Source organism: Hevea brasiliensis, chromosome 7 (assembly GCF_030052815.1).
Source record: "Hevea brasiliensis isolate MT/VB/25A 57/8 chromosome 7, ASM3005281v1, whole genome shotgun sequence".
In the NCBI taxonomy this organism is placed as follows: Eukaryota; Viridiplantae; Streptophyta; class Magnoliopsida; order Malpighiales; family Euphorbiaceae; genus Hevea; species Hevea brasiliensis.
Window position 1 is genome coordinate 55,917,400 of NC_079499.1, and position 20,222 is coordinate 55,937,621.

Genomic DNA, 20,222 nt, shown 5'->3' on the forward strand with positions numbered 1-20,222 from the left:
AGTTTAATTCCCCTATAGCATGGCCATCTTCAGATTAAGGCCTTTACAGATACAGATTGTGCTGGATCTCTTGATGATAGGAGATCAACATCTGGTTACTATACTTTTGTTGGTGGTAATCTAGTCACTTGGAGAAGCAAAGAGCAAATGAGTGTAAAGAAGATCAAGAGAAACAATCGAAGCAAGGGCAACCGAAGATTCTAGGTTGGAGAGATTATGCAATCCTTGTGACTCAAGTGATGTCTCACGCCAATCATCTTCCCTGTACTTCATTCATGCATTTTATGGAAAGTCAATCACTATATTATTTCTTTGTATATTCTTTATTCTGTATTTCTATTTACGATTTCTTATTTAGGATTTCTTCCTAATTAGTAGAACACAAATATAGGAATCAATTGTACATATATACCCATGTACAAATTAATTGAAATGAAGGAGAATCATCTCTTTCTACTTAGTATCAGAGCAGGTCATCTATCTAGAGTGACTATTTGTTCTCACCACCCAGCTCAGGAGAGACCTTGGCCGCCGACCGGCCGTTTCGACTCCGATCAATATCGCCAGCGTCGCCTCAACCCCCTCATTCTACCACTGTATGCGGTTGCCTGATCCAGTATACCATTAAAGGACTTCTGAGGTTTGGCTCTCAGATCCTATTTTGGTATTTGCTTGATTTGTGATTTTAGGTTATTTTGCTGCTATAAGCATTTTGGATTAGCGTTTCGATTAGTTTTCTTTGTCTCAACAAATGGCAGAAAATAAGAATGTTATTTTTTATGTGATTCCGATGATGACTAAGATCACGAAACACAAACTTAATAGTTAGAATTACCTGGAGTGGAGTAAGACTGTTAGGGTCTATTTGCGTAGCATTGATAAGGATGATCACCTTACTAAAGATCCATCTACGGATGACACGACAAACTTGGCTAAGGGAGGATGCTCGGTTGTTTTTGCAGCTTTGGAACTCGATTCACAGTGAGGTAATTAGTTTAATTAATCACTATGAATTTATTAAAGAATTGATGGATTACTTAGATTTTCTGTATTCTGGTAAAGGGAATATCTCTCATATTTATGATGTTTGTAAGGCATTCTACCGTGCTGAGAAAGATGATAAGTCTCTCACGGCTTATTTTATGGATTTTAAACTGGTACATGAGGAACTTATGTTGCCTTTTAATCCTGATGTGAAAGTTCAGCAAGCCCAACAAGAGCAACTGGCTGTTATGAGTTTTCTTACAGGCCTTCCTTCAGAGTATGAGACTACTAAATCTCATATTCTCTCCAGTTCTGAGATTTCCTCTTTGCATGAAACGTTCACATGGGTCCTTCGTACAGAGAGTACCCAATCTTCACAGCCTGCCAGTAGTGCTCTTATTAGCCGTAATCCAAATGGACAACAAGGTAATAAAAGAGGACGTAGAGGAGGAATTACAGGCAACAGAAGTAATCAGCATAATGGAGAGGCTAATTCTAATCAGAACTCAAGAGGAGTCATTTATTATTGTTGCCATGAGCCTGGGCATACAAAATATAATTGTTTGCAACTTCAGAGGAAAAATCAGCGATCACAGACGGCAAATGTGGCAGCAGAGAATTCTACAGTATCTTCCTCTGAGAAAACTATTTTGGTATCTGCAAAGGATTTTGCACAGTTTTCCCAGTATCAGGCATCTCTAAAGCCTACCTGTTCCCTTGTCACTGCGATCACTGAGTCAGGTAAATCCACTACATGCCTTGTGTCTTCTTTATCCAAATGGATTATTGATTCTGGTGCGACAGATCACATAACAGGTAATTCTAATTTTTTATCTGCTTTTCAGTATAATCTCACTTCCTCTATTGTTACTTTAGCTGATGATTCTACTTCTTGCGTCATGGGTTCTGGAACTGCGAACCCGACTTCGTCAATTTCTTTGTCACCTGTTTTGTGTCTACCAAAATTCTCTTTTAATCTACTTTCTGTTAGTAATCTTACTCGTACCTTAAATTGTTCTGTTTCCTTTTTTCCTGACCGGTGTTTGTTTCAGAATCTTACGACGAAGCAGATTATTGGTAGAGGACGTGAGTCAGGTGGTCTCTACATTCTAGAAAATCATATACCGCGATCGCTTGTTTGCTCTAGTACCTTAACACCTCTTGAAGCTCATTATAGATTGGGTCATCCTTCTTTGTCAACCATGAAAAAGCTATGTCCTCAGTTTCAGTCTTTATCAATACTAGAAAGTGAATCGATTCAGTTTGCAAAACATCATCGTTTGCCTTCTGTGTCTATAGTCAATAAACGGGCTTCATCCCCTTTTGAGTTAGTTCATTCTGATGTTTGGGGTCCTTGTTCTATTACTTCTAAAACTGGATTTCGTTATTTTGTTACTTTTGTTGATGATTACTCTCGTGTTACCTGGTTATATTTAATGAAGAATCGTTTTGAGTTGTTTTCTATCTTTTGTGCCTTTTGTAATGAAATCAAAACTCAATTTAATATTTCTGTGCGCACATTAAAAAGTGACAATGCCAAAGAATACTTTTCAGCACAATTTCAGTCTTATATGACACAAAATGGCATTCTTCATCAGTCTTCCTGTGTGAATACCCCATCCCAAAATGGCATGGCCGAAAGAAAAAATCGGCATCTTCTTGAGGTAACTCGTGCTCTTCTTTTTCATATAAAAGTTTCTAAACACTTTTGGGCCGATGCTGTTTCTACGGCATATTTTTTTATCAATCGTATGTCGTCTTCTGTCCTTAATGGGGATATTCCTTATACTGCTTTGTTTCCTACAAAATCTTTGTTCCCTGTTGAACCCCGTATTTTTTGTTGTACCTATTTTGTGCATAATGTTCGTCCACAGGTTACTAAATTGGATCCAAAGTCTCTCAAATGTGTCTTCCTTGGGTACTTCTGACTGCAAAAAGGGTACCGCCGTTTCTCTCCTACTCTTAATCGTTATCTTGTTTCTGCAGATATCACATTTTTTGAGTCCACTCCATTTTTTCCTCAATCATCTGTGTATGAAAGTCAGGGGGAGGAGAATGATCTCTTAATATATACTGTCCAACCAATGTCTAGTCCTTTCCAACGGCCTGTTCCTTCTGTCTCTAGACCTACTCGACCTCCCGTTGTTCATGTTTATTCCAAAAGATTGGAGATTCCTGACTCAAATCCTCCACCAATTACTTCATTGGGAGATTCTGTACCTCATACTGATCATGATTCTGATCTAGACTTACCCATTGTTTTTCGTAAAGGTAAACGTTCATGTACTTACCCTATCTCGTCTTTTGTTTTCTATAATCAATTATCTTCTTATTCTCTGTGTTTTGTTACTTCTTTAGACTCTGTTGCTGTCCCTAATACTGTTGGTGAGACACTGTCTCATACTGGCTGGTGTGCTGCTATGAAAGAGGAAATGGAAGCTTTAGATGCTAATGATACATGGGAACTGTGGCCTTTGCCCACTAGTAAGAAAGCTATTGGTTGCAAATGGGTATTTACAGTAAAAGTAAATCCTGATGGTTCTGTGGCTAGGTTAAAAGCACGCTTTGTAGCAAAAGGATATGCTCAGACATATGTGGTTGATTACTCTGACACTTTTTCTCCTATAGCTAAACTTACTTCTGTTCGCTTGTTTATCTCTTTAGCAGCTACATATGATTGTCCCCTGCACCAATTAGATATGAAGAATACTTTCCTTCATGGTGATCTTCAGAAGGAGGTGTATATGGAGCAACCACCTGGGTTTGTTGCTCAAGGGAAGTTGAGTAAAGTTTGTAGGCTTCGAAAGTCTCTTTATGGCTTGAAACAAAGTCCTAGGGCCTGGTTTAAGAGATTCAGTGAAGCAGTACAGGAATTTGGCATGCAAAAGAGTAAATATGATCACTCAGCATTTTATAGGCAATCTGAGACTGGTCTAATTCTCCTGGTAGTCTATGTGGATGACATTGTCATCACTGGGAGTGACTCTGCAGGTATTTCATCTCTTAAAACCTTCCTTCAACCCAGTTTCGGACCAAAAACTTGGGATTGTTAAAGTATTTCTTGGGTATTGAAGTTATGAGAAGTAAGAAGGGTATTTTCTTGTCTTAAAGAAAATATGTCCTCGATTTATTGACAGAGACAGAAAAATTAGGTGCTAAACCTTGTAGTGCACCAATGACTCCAAATTTATAACTGTTAGCAGGGGATAGTGAGTTGTTTGAAGATCCAGAAAAATACAGGAGATTAGTAGGAAAATTGAACTAACTTACAGTCACTCGCCCTGACAATGCTTATGCTGTTAATGTGGTAAGTCAGTTTATGTCTTCCCCAATTGTTACTCATTGGGAAGCCTTGGGACAAATCTTGTGTTATCTGAAGGGCGCTTCAAGAAGAGGTTTGTTATATGGTAATCATTGGCATTTGAATGTTGAATGTTTTTCAGATGCTGACTGGGCTAGATCTAAGGTTGATAGGAGGTCAACTACTGGATATTGCGTTTTTGTTGGAGGAAATTTGGTGTCTTGAAAAAGCAAGAAACAGAGTGTAGTTTCTCGATCTAGTGCTGAATCCGAATACAGAGCCATGGCACAATCAATATATGAGGTAATGTGGATACTTCAATTACTAGATGAGATAGATTTTAAGACCTCCCTACCTGCGAAATTATGGTGTGATAATAAAGCTACTCTCCATATTGCTTATAATCCGGTGTTTCATGAGCGGACCAAACATATTGAAATTAATTGTCACTTTGTTCGTGAAAAGATTCAACAACAGATTATCTCAACAGGACACAACAAAATTGGAGAGCAGTTAGGAGATATTTTCACAAAAGCTCTGAATGGAGCTAAGATTGACTACATTCGTAACAAGTTGGGTATGATTAACATCTATGCTCCAACTTGAGGGGGAGTGTTATGTTAGTAGTATGCCCTAGAGTATATCATTTAGTATATATCTTGTATATCTTTTATTAATAAAAGGCATTTTCACTTTTTCATTTACTTAATATATTTATGTGTAATAGAAACGGTCAATTGATATTTTGTTAAAAATTCTATTCTTAAGTTGTTAAGAATATGAGTGACAGTATTTCTAGTACAAAGTATCATAAATAGGTTCACAATCGAGGATACTTCATAATAAGGACATGACTTATCCAGAAAGATTGTATTCATGTTTGTTCCCAAGTTATATATATAAGATATAAATAAGATGGAATGGTGAGTCTCATGCCATATAACAAACATTATAGGCATTTATACATGATAAGTAGGCCAAATCAGTGACACTTATGACAACCACATGGAGTTTACTCTTGTCAATGTATTGTCATAAATCATATCAGTGCATCTAATCTTTAGACCTGAGATAGCACAGTTATCTTGTATATAGGTGGTTTGAGTTTGATACTGCTTTCATACTTGTACTATGTATGGGTATATGAGCATGTGTTGGCTCCTACTAGTTATATATGGAGGTAGGTGTTGATCAAGATGGAATCTGTTCCTCTAAGTAAATAGAGATAAAATCCTATGTTCATTTAATTGTTCTTGATGTTTCAAGTTCCTGGCTAGGACAGATAGATTTTATCAGAAAAGAGTTTCTGATGAGAAAATCTTTTACTCAAGAACTGGAATTAAAAGAGAACATAATATTCATAGCAAATGGAGTTTGACATAAACCATGACTCCAGCTCGAATTGGGATTTTGTAACAGAGAGATTCTAGTGTATGATAACATATGATTATAAGTTCATTTAAGGTAAACCTTATTACTGATTGGGTGGCCATGGCATGCTATGCTATGTGTTAACTATGGTCTATGAGGTGCATAAAATGATTTAGAGAAATCATTTATGGTAAAAAAGAGTTCTGATAATATTAAGAGTTGATATAATGTCTCATTGCCAATTAGTGATAAACCTAGTAAGTCACACACATACACAAGTGATCACCAAATTAAATATGATTTAATTAATTAATTAAAGAGTTTAATTGATTAATTAAATAGGTTTGGTTTGCAATTAGATTGCAAAATCCCTAGTATGACTTGAAACCAAATCTAGGTTATTGAATGTATAGTATAAATTAAATTTATATTTAAAGCGTTTAAATATGAATTTAATTAATGAGAAATTAATTAATAGAGATTAATTAATTAATTTATATTTAATATAAATTGATTAGAAGAAGAGAAATAATTATTTTAGGTTGAGAACTCAAAATTAAGACACAGGGGAATTTTAGTCATTTCACAGGGTGACATGTGGCATCATGAGATGGTGACATGTGGCATCATGAGATGGTGACACATGGCACTACACATAAGCTTGCCAAATGTCTTTTAATCATGTATGATGATTGTTATGGAAAGTCAATCACTATGTTATGGAAAGTCAATCACTATATTATTTCTCTGTATATTCTGTATTTTGTATTCCTATTTAGGATTTCTTCCTAATTAGTAGAACACAATTATAGGAATCAATTATATATATATACCCATGTACAGATTAATTGAAATCAATAAGAATTATCTCTTTGTACATGGTATCAGAGCAGGTCATCAATCTAGGGTGACTATTTGTTCTCACTACCCAGCTTAGGAGAGACCTTGGCATGGCCGGCGTTTCGACCGATCAACATCGCCACGTCGCCTCAACCCCTCATTCCACCACCGTGTCTTTGTTGCCTGATCCAGTATACCATTAAAGGACTTCTGAGGTTTGGCTCTCAGATCCTATTTCGGTATTTGCTTGATTTGTGATTTTGGGTTATTTTGCTTCTATAAGCACTTTGAATTAGAGTTTCGGTTAGTTTTTCTTTGTCTCAACAAATGGCAGACAATAAGAATGTTATTTCTGATGTGATTCCCGTGACGACTAAAATCACGGAACACAAACTTAATGGTTTGAATTACCAGGAGTGGAGTAAGACTGTTAGGGTCTATTTGCGTAGCATTGATAAGGATGATCACCTTACTAAAGATCCACCCACTGATGATACACGACAAACTTGGCTAAGGGAGGATGCTCGGTTATTTTTGCAGCTTCGGAACTCGATTCATAGTGAGGTAATTAGTTTAATTAATCACTGTGAATTTGTTAAGGAATTGATGGATTACTTAGATTTTATGTATTCTGGTAAAGGGAATATCTCCCGTATTTATGATGTTTGTAAGGCATTCTACCGTGCTGAGAAAGAGGATAAGTCTCTCATGGCTTATTTTATGGATTTTAAACGGGTATATGAGAAACTTAATGTATTGTTGCCTTTTAGTCCTGATGTGAAAGTTCAGCAGGCCCAACGGGAGCAACTGGCTGTTATGAGTTTTCTTGCAGGCCTTCCTTCAGAGTATGAGACTGCTAATTCTCAGATTCTCTCCAGTTCTGAGATTTCCTCTTTGCATGAAACGTTCCAACGGGTCCTTCGTATAGAGAGTACTCAATCTTCACAGTCTGCCAGTAGTGCTCTTATTAGCCGTAATCCAAATGGACAACAGGGTAATAGAAGAGGAAGTAGAGGAGGAATTACAGGCAACAGAAATAATCAGCGTAATAGAGAGGCTAGTTCTAATCAGGACTCAAGAGGAGTCATTTGTTATTATTGCCATGAGCCTGGCCATACAAAATATAATTGTCCGCAACTTCAGAGGAAAAATCAGCGATCACAAATGGCAAATATGGCAGCAGAAAATTCTACAGTATCTTCATCTGAGAAAACTATTTTGGTATCTGCAGAGGATTTTGCACAATTTTCCCAGTATGATGCATCTCTAAAGCCTACTAGTTCCCCTGTCACTGCGATCGCTGAGTCAGGTAAATCCACTACATGCCTTGTGTCTTCTTCATCTAAATGGATTATTAATTCCGGTGCGACAGATCACATGATAGTAATTCTAGTCTTCTATCTGCTTTTCAGTCTAATCTCACTTCCTCTACTGTTACTTTAGCTGATGGTTCTACTTCTTGCGTCATGGGTTCTGGAACCTACTCGTACCTTAAATTGTTCTGTTTCCTTTTTTCCTAACCAGTGTTTGTTTCAGGACCTTACGACGAAGCAGATTATTGGTAGAGGACGCGAGTCAGGTGGTCTCTACATTCTGGAAAATCATGTACCGCGGTCGCTTGTTTGCTCCAGTACCTTAACACCTCTTGAAGCTCATTGTAGATTGGGTCATCCTTCTTTGTCTACCATGAAGAAGCTGTTTCCACAATTTTAGTCTTTATCAGTACTAGAATGTGAGTCGTGTCAGTTTGCAAAACATCATCGTTTGCCTTCTGTGTCTCGAGTCAATAAACAGGCTTCATCCCCTTTTGAGTTAGTTCATTCTGATGTTTGGGGTCCTTGTTCTGTTACATCTAAAACTGGATTTCGTTATTTTATTACTTTTGTTGATGATTACTCTCGTGTTACCTGATTATATTTAATGAAGAATCGTTCTGAGTTATTTTCTATCTTTTGTGCCTTTTATAATGAAATCAAAACTCAATTTAATATTTCTGTGCGCATATTAAGAAGTGACAATGCCAAAGAATACTTTTCAGCACAATTTCAGCCTTATATGACACAAAATGGCATTCTTCATCAGTCTTCCTGTGTGGATACCCCATCCCAAAATGGCGTGGCCGAAAGAAAAAATCGACATCTTCTTGAGGTAACTCGTGCTCTTCTTTTTCAGATGAAAGTACCTAAACACTTTTGGGCGGATGCAGTTTCTACGGCATGTTTTTTAATCAATCGTATGCCGTCTTCTGTCCTTAATGGGGATATTCCTTATACTGCTTTGTTTCTTACAAAATCTTTATTCCCTATTGAACCCGGTATTTTTTGTTGTACATGTTTTGTGCGTGATGTTCGTCTACAGGTTACTATATTGGATCCAAAATCTCTCAAATGTGTCTTCCTTGGGTACTCCCGGCTCCAAAAAGGGTACCGTTATTTCTCTCCTACTCTTAATCGTTATCTTATTTCTGCAGATATCACATTTTTTTAGTCCACTCCATCATCTGTGTATGAGAGTCAGGGGGAGGAGAATGATCTCTTAATATATACTGTCCAACCAATGTCTAGTCCTCTCCCACAGCCTGTTCCTTCTGTCTCTAGACCTACTCGACCTCCCGTTGTTCATGTTTATTCCAGGAGATTGGAGATTCCTGACTCAGATCCTCCACCAGCTACTTCGTTGGGAAATCCTGTACCTCATACTGATCATGATTCTGATCTAGACTTACCCATTGCTCTTCGTAAAGGTAAACGTTCATGTACTTACCCTATCTCTTCTTTGTTTCTTATAATCAATTGTCTTCTTGTTCTCGGTGTTTTGTTACTTCTTTAGACTCTGTTCCTATCCCTAATCGGTGGTGAGGCCTTTGTCTCATCTGGTGGTGTGATGCTATGAAAGAGGAAATGGAGGCTTTAGATGCTAATGGTACATGGGAACTATTGCCTTTACCCACTGGTAAGAAAGCTATTGGTTGCAAATGGGTATTTACAGTAAAGGTAAATCTTGATGGTTCTGTTGCTAAGTTAAAAGCACGCGTTGTAGCAAAAGGATATGCTCAGACATATGGGGTTGATTACTCTGATACTTTTTCTCCTGTAGTTAAACTTACTTCTATTCGCTTGTTTATCTCTTTAGCAGCTACATATGATTGGCCCCTGCATCAATTGGATATCAAGAATGCTTTCCTTCATGGTGATCTTCAGAAGGAGGTGTATATAGAGCAACCACCTGAATTTGTTGCTCAGGAGGAGTTGGGTAAAGTTTGTAGGCTTCAAAAGTCTCTTTATGGCTTGAAACAAAGTCTTAGGGCATGGTTTGGGAGATTCAGTGAAGCAGTACAGGAATTTGGTATGCAAAATAGTAAGTGTGATCACTCAGTATTTTATAAGCAATCTGAGGCTAGTCTAATTCTCTTGGTAGTCTATGTGGATGACATTGTCATCACTAAGAGTGACTCTGCAGGTATTTCATCTCTTAAAACCTACCTCCAAACTCAGTTTCAGACCAAAGACTTGGGATTGTTAAAGTATTTCTTGGGTATCGAAGTTATGAGAAGTAAGAAGGGTATTTTCTTGTCTCAAAGAAAATATGTCCTCGATCTATTGACAGAGACAGGAAAATTAGGTGCTAAGCTTTGTAGCGCACCAATGACTCCAACTTTACAACTGTTAGCAGGGGATAGTGAGTTGTTTGAAGATCCAGAGAGATACAGGAGATTGGTAGGAAAACTGAACTACCTTACAGTCACTCATCCTGACATTGCTTATGCTGTTAGTGTGGTAAGTCAGTTTATATCTTCCCCAACTGTTGCTCATTGGAAAGCCTTGGAACAAATCTTGTATTATCTGAAAGGCGCTCCAGGAAGAGGTTTGCTATATGGTAATCATGGGCATTTGAATGTTGAATGTTTTTCAGATGCCGATTGGGCTGAATCTAAGGTTGACAGGAGGTCAACTACTAGATATTGCGTTTTTATTGGAGGAAATTTGGTGTCTTGGAGAAGCAAGAAGCAGAGTGTAGTTTCTCAATCGAGTGCTGAATCCGAATACAGAGCCATGGCACAATCAGTATGTGAGGTAATGTGGATACTTCAATTACTATATGAGACAGGTTTTAAGACCTCCCTGCCTGCGAAATTGTAGTGTGATAATCAAGCTGCTCTCCATATTGCTTCTAATACGGTGTTTCATGAACGGACCAAACATGTTGAGATTGATTGTCACTTTATTCGTGAAAAGATTCAACAACAGATCATCTCAACAGGACACATCAAAACTGGAGAGCAATAAGGAGATATTTTCACAAAAGCTCTGAATGGAGCTAGGATTGACAACATTTGTAACAAGTTGGGCATTATTAACATCTATGCTCCAACTTGAGGGGGAGTGTTATGGAAAGTCAATCACTATGTTATGGAAAGTCAATCACTATATTATTTCTCTATATATTTTGTATTCTGTATTCCTATTTAGGATTTCTTATTTAGGTTTTCTTCCTAATTAGTAGAACACAATTATAGAAATCAATTGTATATATATACCCATGTACAGATTAATTGAAATCAATAAGAATTATCTCTTTCTACAATGATTAAAATTAAGATTAAATATAGGTTTGACACTTGGCACAATGTGATTAGATCAATTAAACCTAGAGCCAATCAAAAGGTGACATGTGGCAAGGGTTTTAAGTGGTGACCTAGCTATACAAGTGTTGTTATGAAAAGAAAAAAAAAATATAACCAGCTGCTGCCTCCCTTTGTGTCGCCACCCTTGAGGCTCCCATTCTCTCTTCTTCTTGATCTCTCATCAATTCCAAGAGATTAGCAAACAATCTCTTGAATTAAAAATACTAGAAATTGTTTCTAGTGTCCTATTTACATCTTTAATATCTTAAAAGGTAAAACTTGATTTTCTAATTAATAGAAAAAGCTTTAGAAGCTGTTCAAGGGCTGCCATAGGTGATCTTGGTATGGACAAGCTAGAGGGACAATATTTGGTATCCTAAAGACGTATCCCAAAGATGCCAAATACACTGCAGTGCATCAAGAGGTTAGTGCACTTTTTTCTTCATCTAATCTAGGGTTCTAAAATTAATCTGATTAATTCTAAAATCTTAAATGGCAAATACAGATCCAAAAACATATTAAAAGAGTTTTAATATGTTATCATTGAAATCAAATAGATAAAAATAAATCTTGTATGATGCATGTGACCCTAGGTGAAAATTTTTGAATTCAATGATACAAACTTGTGTTTTTCATGCTTTCGCTCCTACATGTTATGGAAAGTCAATCACTATATTATTTCTTTGTATATTCTGTATTCTGTATTCCTATTAAGGATTTCTTCCTAATTAGTAGAACACAATTATAGGAATCAATTGTATATATATACCCATGTACAAATTAATTAAAATGAAGAAGAATCATCTCTTTCTACTATGCACAAGAACAAAATTAGCTATGAAAGTCACAAAACAATTAAGGTGTTTGGTTAATTTGCTAATGGACATCCAATTATATGGGCATTTAGGGGAAAATAAGAGTGAGGCTAAAGGAATAGAAGGAAGAGGATGTGCCTCTAGTACTCCTGTAATCATAGTTTCTAAACCATTAGCTAAAGTGACCTAAAAAGTGTATGAGGAGACATAAGGTTAGAGAAAAATTTTATTACCAGAGATATTATCGAAAGCACCAGAATCAAGAATCTATGGTCTAATGGATAAAGATTGGGTTAGAAAGGAATTACCAGGAAAGGAATTACTAGGTTGAGCAGTAAAGGTAATAGACGAGGATGATTGTTGTTTTGATGCCTGATAATGTAAGTAATCTTCAGAGTCAGCCCCAATCAAGGTGATAGAATAAGGTAATTTATTTGTTTCAGGTAATAGAAGAGCATACTGTTGGATTGCGCAATATGAATCATATTTGGGGAGATCACGTTATTCATCATATTTAATTTGGCACTATAAAAGAAATCCTTTTAAATAGTATATAAAAAACAAAAGGTGGGGCTAAATTCAAATAAGCCAAATAATTATCTTGAAGCAGCAATACCAACTAAACAATAGCAAAGAGCCAAACGGTAGTTCAAAAAAACAAATGGCAATATTTAAAGAGTATCCAAAGCAGTCCAAACAAACAGAAACAGTACCAGGGAATTTAATTTTAAGATGACTAAACCAGATAAACCACGAAAGCAACAGCAATATCAGGGGAATTGTCACAAAACTATGTGAGAACTAAAGAACCAAGAGAACTAAATATGCTGTGAGAGAAAACGAAACAAGTCAAAACCCGATTGTGAGACAAATCCCAAGATCCGAAACAACTGTTCTGCAAACCTATGTAGCACGGAAACGGAAATGTGGACACGGGGAAACACGAAAACGGACACGGGAAAACAGCATTTTCAAAAATATAGGAAATGGAAATATGAGGGAAGCGCGTAAATATAAAAAATATAGGAGTATATATATATAATCAATAATCTATTAAAAATTATAAAAATAATTATTTATTTTAAATTCTCACCTCCAGTACAATTATTAAAAAAAATAGAGGGTATTAAAGATATTAAAATTTGAGTTTACATTTCAATTAAAATCAATTCAAAAAATAAAGATTAAAAATACTCAACTCAACTTAACTCAACTAAGCTTTTATCCCAAGAATTTGGAGTCGGCTATATGGATTCTCTTTCTCCATTCTAAACGATTTTAGGTTAAATCCTCGGAAATGTGTAATGCTTCTAGGTCATGTTGTACTACTTTCCTCCAAGTCAGTTTAGGTCTACCCCTTTTTTTCTTTCTATCCTCTAACCTAATGTGCTCTACTTGTCCAACTGGAGCCTCTGTATGTCTACGCTTCATATGACCAAACCACCTCAATCTTCCTTCTCTCAACTTATCCTCAATTGGCACCACTCCTACCTTTTCTCTAATACTCTCATTACGGATTTTATCTAGTCTCGTATGACTAAAGATTAAAAATAATAAGATAAAAATTACAGTACAAAATTTTCAATTTAAAAGCCAGCCTCTTATCTCTCTCTCTCTCTCTCTCTCTCTCTCTCTCTCCCCCCTTAAAAGCTAGCATTAGTTTTCTGGCCATGTGCGACATAACTTTAAAAGCCAGCCTCCCATTCCTCTTACTCTCGCGCTCTCTCTAATGCTCTTCTTCTCCACCAATTATCAGCTTTTTATCATCTTTTTTGGTTCCTTTCTATCAAAACCCTAATCTCCCTCTCTCTTTCTCCTTAATTGCCTTTTAGCTTTTTCAGATCACACCACCTCCATTTCTAATTTGTCCTTTCAATCTAATCTCTTCTCTTCCTGGTGAGTCTTTGTTTGAAATTTTGCCGAGTTAATCTAGGGTTTTCTTTCTTCTAATCATCTTTCAATTCCAGTGTTTTTGCTTTGCCTTGATCTGTTTGATTTCTTTTTATATTATTGTGTAATAAAAAGAAAAAAAAAAAGATTTGGTTTGTTGATTTGGTATGTTTCATTGGCATGGTTGCTTGCTGATGGGAAATGAAACCACAAGAAAGTAAAAGAGAGTTTGTGTTCTCTTCTCCTCCCGCTGCAATTTCCATTTTTTTTTTAGAGAAAAGCGTTTCCATTTTTTGGATTTTCCAGACACATCCCGAAACGTTTCAAGGCCGTGTCCCACCGTTTCCAGGGTGAAAACGTTTCCGACACTCGGAAATGCCAGTGATAGGCGTTTCCATGCTTCATAGCTGAAAACTACTTGAGATATGGAAGGACCCAAGAAATAGGTTGTGGCCAAACGAAGTCACCTAACCATTTCAAGACAGTCGGTGTTGATTTCAACAAAAAAGACCAGCCAACGACCTCTCACATGCTGGTGTGTGTACCGACAGGAAGAAGATTGCGACAGCACATAGCAAAGCATGGAGCCTTTTCCAACAATGGGACTCGAGCGACAAGCCAATCGGTGGCAAGCATTTCTGGTGGTATGGGTGGTGTAGTTGGTTGACCCCCAAACACCTACAAATTGGAAATGGTTGTGCTAATCCTTACAGAGAAGAAATGAGCTTGAGCAGGAAACAGAAGAACAGGGAAAAATAGAGATCAACCAGGCTCTGATACAATGAAGAAAAAAAGGAGAAAAAGAAGAGAAAGAAACAAAAGAGAAATCCAGAGAAATGTTTTCTCTTGTTTTTATCATTCTTTCAAGCTGATGGGAGATTTATACTGATAAGTTACAACAGAAATAGAAACATAATCAATCCCTATAATCAATGCTCTATTCTAGTCTCTACACAATCTTAGCCCAATTTTCAACCTACCGAATTTATAGTATTCACACTAATATTTCAGCATCCTCCATCAATAGGAAAAGATCAATAAACAAACAAAAAAAAAATTTGTATTGTTGCTGAAGAATGCGATTCATTGTGAATTACTCAATTTCTAACCTCAACAATCTCTGAACATATGATTTCTCAAGGAGTCACAACTATGATGCGATCAGTCTTTCATAACCATGTATCATCCTTGTGAAGATGAAAATATCCATGAATTTCCTTAAAGAAATTGTGAAAAGGCTCCCATAAAAAACTAAATAAATAAACAGAAAATCCCATGCCCACTGATGTCCCAACATGCATGCTGATGTTTCCTTTTCAAACAGCATGCAAGGAAAGCTTTTCCACTAACATTTGACTTCTAGCTGAATAATTAGAGGATTCTACACAATAAATTACTAGCACTCTTTGCTACCACAAGAACTAACAACCATGTTGTAAATATTAGGCTAAACTAACTGAAAGAAAAGAACCACAGTCAACATTAGCCAACCATCCAGAATTTGTGAATCTTCAAGAATTTGCCTGTGATTATAAATATATCTAGTAAAAAGAACTTTCTTTGGCAGCTACAAGCCTAGAACCTGAATGAATCCTATAGACATCGGTCCGAATGCTAATAGGTTGAAAATCCATGACCTCTTTTCTGTCAGCAACAGGGGTAATCATAGACACGTCCCTAAGAAAACCATCACCTTCATGCTCAATGGCTTATCCCAATCCATTCCAAAATTGCCTTAGGTTGAAAATCCATGACCTTTTTTTTTTTTTTTTCAGGAATAGGGGTAATCACAGACACGTCCCTAAAAGAAAGCCATAGATCACCTTCATGTTCAGTGGCTTATCCCAATCCATTCCAAAATTGCTTTGCTAATCTATCCAAAAGGCCTATCTAACCATCCAGATCCCTCCAAAGATATGACGCTGATCCAAAGCAACTAACATAAGTCTAGACTCCACATCTTAAGAAAAAAATACAAAGAGACACTTCAACTAATTTATTCCCAAATACCTACAGCACTCTACATTCAAGTCGTGCACAAAGTGATTCAAATAACCCTTTACACCAGTAAACATAATCAGATCCATGAAGAGGAGAAAAGAAATTCCACATCAAACCCATTAGGCAGATCAATTATATTTCAGAAACTTCAGAGAAGATAGATCAAGAAAATTGCCAGTAACGTAGTTATTACTTACAAGCAATCCATACATGGGAAAAAGTAGCTTTTATAAAAGTTAAAGGGGCCTTGTGATGCAATTATTATAAATTTTATTGCTTCCCATGTTGATGGAAAAACCGGCACTAGGCCTTTTATGCAATTTTCTTGGCCAAAGCAAATGCAGATTGAACTGAAAATGGAACTCAGAAAATTTTTATCAGCAATTGAAGATGTATATCAGTGGCAACTCCAGCATACCTTTCCAACATGGGGAGCAATGAGCCATGCTAAAGTAACAGTCAGCAGCCCAGTAGCAAGCAAAATTCCAGTACCTTCCACAGCCCATTTGGTTGCAAGATTCTCAGGAGGGACAATATCTTCAGTGACAGCATTCAAAGGTTGTTCAGAAACAACCTGTGAAACTGCATTAGAATTATTGTGATCACTGTTACCGAGTGGACTAAACCACATTGAAATCTCACTTAGCCGTTGCCTTCTGATAGCAGCAACAGCATCAGGATCTACACCTAAACTCGCATGAACCTGGGTAGGATTGGGATCCCCAGTGGTAGTCCTTTCCCTTAATGCTTCATAGTCCTTTAAAGAAACCAAAACCTTTTTGAAGTCCACCATCCTGATATTTTTTGCAACGCATCCACATATTTCACAAACAGTAGATCCATGATTAACAAACCATTTGAGTGCACAAGCATAGTGTACTAGAGCAAGTTCATTTTTGCAAGAGCAACCAAGTTCAATTAATGAGTCTTGTTGATGACATGAACCCATTTCCAAATCTGTACTACAAATGAAAACCTCCCCCTCAGGGCTAACAAACTGAATTAATCCAAATTCTCTTCCCGCATTTTTGCTATGGAAATCATTGGTTTCACAGTGTATTGACACTTCTTTGCTTTGAAGCTTTATTGCTCCACTACTTTTACAAGACTCTTGCAATGGGCTAATGATGCCCAAAAATCCCAATACAGCATCTCCCCTTTTATCAGATTCAGTACATTGGCACACACGACAAGTTGCTGAACCTGTCTCTTTGTCTAGACTGTAACGTGAATGAGCCCCCGAGTCTTCACTCTTAGTAGGTGAGTGGCTTGCACCACCAACTCCACAATTGATGGATTGTGATAAATTATCCTTAGCCATCACAGCATGTTGAAGTTATACATTCAACATTTTTGCACTAAACAGAACTAAAATTTCCAAGTGCAGAAAAGAATAACTTTCTTTACCTATCCCAGAAGATTCCCCTTTAACATCACTCTATCATTGGAACTGCAGTAAAAAATTTCTAATCAAGAAATATCCAAACTCGAAAAATGCAAAAATATATTATTGGCTAATTTAAGAAAAAAATCCAACTAATATTTAGCAAAATTAGATGCTTGGGTCCTTATCTTTTACAGAATTAGGAAATCATGCAAAGCTTTATTTATGGTATGATTTGAGGAAAGAACAACATAAGAATACATACATAATTACGAGGTTTATGCATACATAATTACCAATAGCCAAACAGGAGGCACGATCGTTACTACCCAAATTGTATATACAAGAGGAACACCACAAAAATTAAATCGAACATTTTAGAATGTAATTAAAAAAAAAAAGTTTTATATCCCCAAAATAGGGAAAAACAAAGAACACAACCTGAATTCGGAAATTAAAATATAATCAACTAATACGAGTAACAATTTTTTTTCTTTAAATTAAAAAAATCCAACCCAGTTCATAAAATAAAAAAAAATAAAAAAAAAATCCAAGCCAGAAAATGGAACGCCAAGATTTGAGAAATTAATTAAAAAAATAAAAAAATAAAAAATAAAAAAAGAGAACCTCTCTTGGCAGCGGCTTGAAAGGAGACTAGAGCTTGAGATGGATCTACAATACAATTTAAGAGGTATAAAAACAGCGCTAATGCTAAAGCAGCTTAGGTGAATTGTTGGAGTGGACGTCAAGTTGAGCATGAGATATGACCCGCTGCTGCGGTTTGTTGTATTGCGTAAAATAAATAAATAAAAAATAAAATTTTATTTAATTGAAAATAGTTAAAATATTGTGATTTAACTTAATTTAACGACGAAAAGACATTCTATAATAAAGGATTGTGATTATTAAATACCTATTTAGCACCGAAATTACTTTTCTTAGCAAAAGTATTATTTTAAATATTATTAAAAAAATAATTTAAAAAATTATTTTATTATTTTAATATTTTTAGAATTAATTTTTATTAAATTTAATTTTAAATTATTTTTTAATATTCATTAATTATTATATTTAAAAAAATAATTTTTTCAATAGCAATGTTAGATGAATCATAAAAATAAAATACTCTATTATTTGGAATGGCTTAAGTTCTAAAGAAAGAAAGAGTATAAAGACTTTGGAAACCAATAAATTATCAAATGGAAGGTTGTTGTAACTTTTTTTCTAGTCATAAATAGCTCATATTTATAGTTTTGGCAAGAAATTAATTATTAAGAGTATATTAAATGCAAAAATAATCATTCAACCACTTAAGACCTTCTTATTACGAGTTTCAGAAACTCAGGTTTGGCTATCAAAGTTCCTTGCTTTGCTTGCCAAAAATTAAAGCACCAAAATAATAAGTTTAAAATTATGACTTCAGCCACCGAAGTCTCCTCTGGACTAAAACACACAAAAATTAAAAATAACATAATTTTTGCTCTTGAAATCAAATTTTTGATCTGTTTAAACCGTTAGAAAGCTAATTCAATAAATTTTCCAACAAAACACTTTCAAATACTAATTTTGCATCACTCAAAAATGGAAAAATAAATTTTCTCCCCCTTAGTCAAGAAATAGATAGAAATATGACACTAAGAAATTTTTAGAAATATCTAAACTTGAGCAATACAGTTAATTAATTGAGATTTACATATCATAAAAATAAATAAACATTACATTTGTAAAATTTCACTATGCTTTGCTTCATTTCCTTATTCTATTTCAATCTTGATTTGAAACAATTTCACAATTTTGAAATTGGGACCTATAATTTTAACACAAATACTTTCATGGTATATCAGCAGCACACTAATTATTTATTATCATCAAAATATGGATTAAGACGCCTAGGTCCAATAATATCCCCCTTTTTGATAATGACAAATAATTAGTTGATGAAAAAAATTAAGCATAAATGGAGTGTGTGATTTCCAAAAATTCTCCCTCTTAGTGTACTCTCCCTTTTAAAAAAATTGATGTCTTAATAGACAAAATAAGGAGTGCACATAAGAGAGGTTTTGGCTCAATGAAATGCAATGACATGATGTTATGAGTATATGAACCAAGAGAATCAAAAATATCATAAAATAGCCCAAAATGATATCAACAGCCAAAAGGCTATCATCTATCAGCATCATGTTAAGCAGTTAAGGCTATATATATTAACTAGCTAAAAAATCTAAAAAAAAATACATCCACTAGCTACTGTCTCCCCCTTTTGGCATCATCAAAATATTAAACCAAAAGGGAAGATGAACAAAAACATCATATAAGCATGAAACAAAACAAAAAGAGAAGATCAAGAATTTAGAAGTGGTAGAACTAATGGATCTAATGGAGGAAACCTGGAGGACATGTGCTAAAGGAGAGAGAATATCTGAGCCATCGGTTTCTCCATATGTTGTTGGTGCTGAATTTGTCTATCCTCTATCCATAGTAGTATGTCCTCCATTTGTATGGATCTAAGCTCTAGGCGAGCCAAGGCATCAAAGACGTCGTAGGAAGTTCGAGATGACTCATCGGGTCTGCCGTGCCATAAGGTCTGACTGCTGTTGTAGTTGCACAACCCTAATTAGAAAATGGTCTAGCTGCTGTGCTCTATGTCCGGGGTCTCTAGGAAGATGTAGGTCGCTCCCTCTTAGCATACTCATACATGTCCTGGTAGACAGTAAGCTCAACGTGTGGAAGAGTATCCATAGTGTAAAAACTATTGTAACACCCCTAAGTTCGGTAGTGCGTTCTACTGTTCCGGTGACCAGTATTGTCCGGACAGCTAGAATTCCTAGAACTACACTTCGATATGAGTGAGGAGACATTAAATAATGAAATACAAGAAAAGAAAATACAAGAAAAATAAAGGAAAAATAATAGTAAAGAAATGCAACTAAGTTAAGCGAGCCGAGAACCCTAGCGATGGGTGACTGCACCGGGAAGTCACGGCGTGGACCGTTGACTAGCCCTGGACCGCGA

The 20,222-nt window shown here is 35.9% G+C and overlaps 1 protein-coding gene across 4 annotated transcripts in view; it reads right to left on the reverse strand.

The window, feature by feature from the left end:
* LOC110659165 (uncharacterized) overlaps positions 1-17,991 on the reverse strand; it is a 67,523-nt gene extending 49,532 nt beyond the window's left edge. For 3 of the 4 annotated variants that reach the window (XM_021817031.2, XM_021817029.2, XM_058150103.1), the window contains exons 1-2: positions 17,838-17,991; positions 16,245-17,276 (exon numbers count right to left, since the gene is read on the reverse strand). In XM_021817031.2, coding sequence (XP_021672723.2) covers positions 16,245-17,147 — 903 coding nt within the window. In that variant the 5' untranslated portion in view covers positions 17,148-17,276; positions 17,838-17,991. Of the gene's footprint in view, positions 1-12,243; positions 12,308-16,244; positions 17,277-17,837 lie in introns of all 4 variants that reach the window. The other variant, XM_021817028.2, reaches the window with a different exon arrangement.
* Between the last annotated feature and the right edge of the window lie 2,231 nt (positions 17,992-20,222).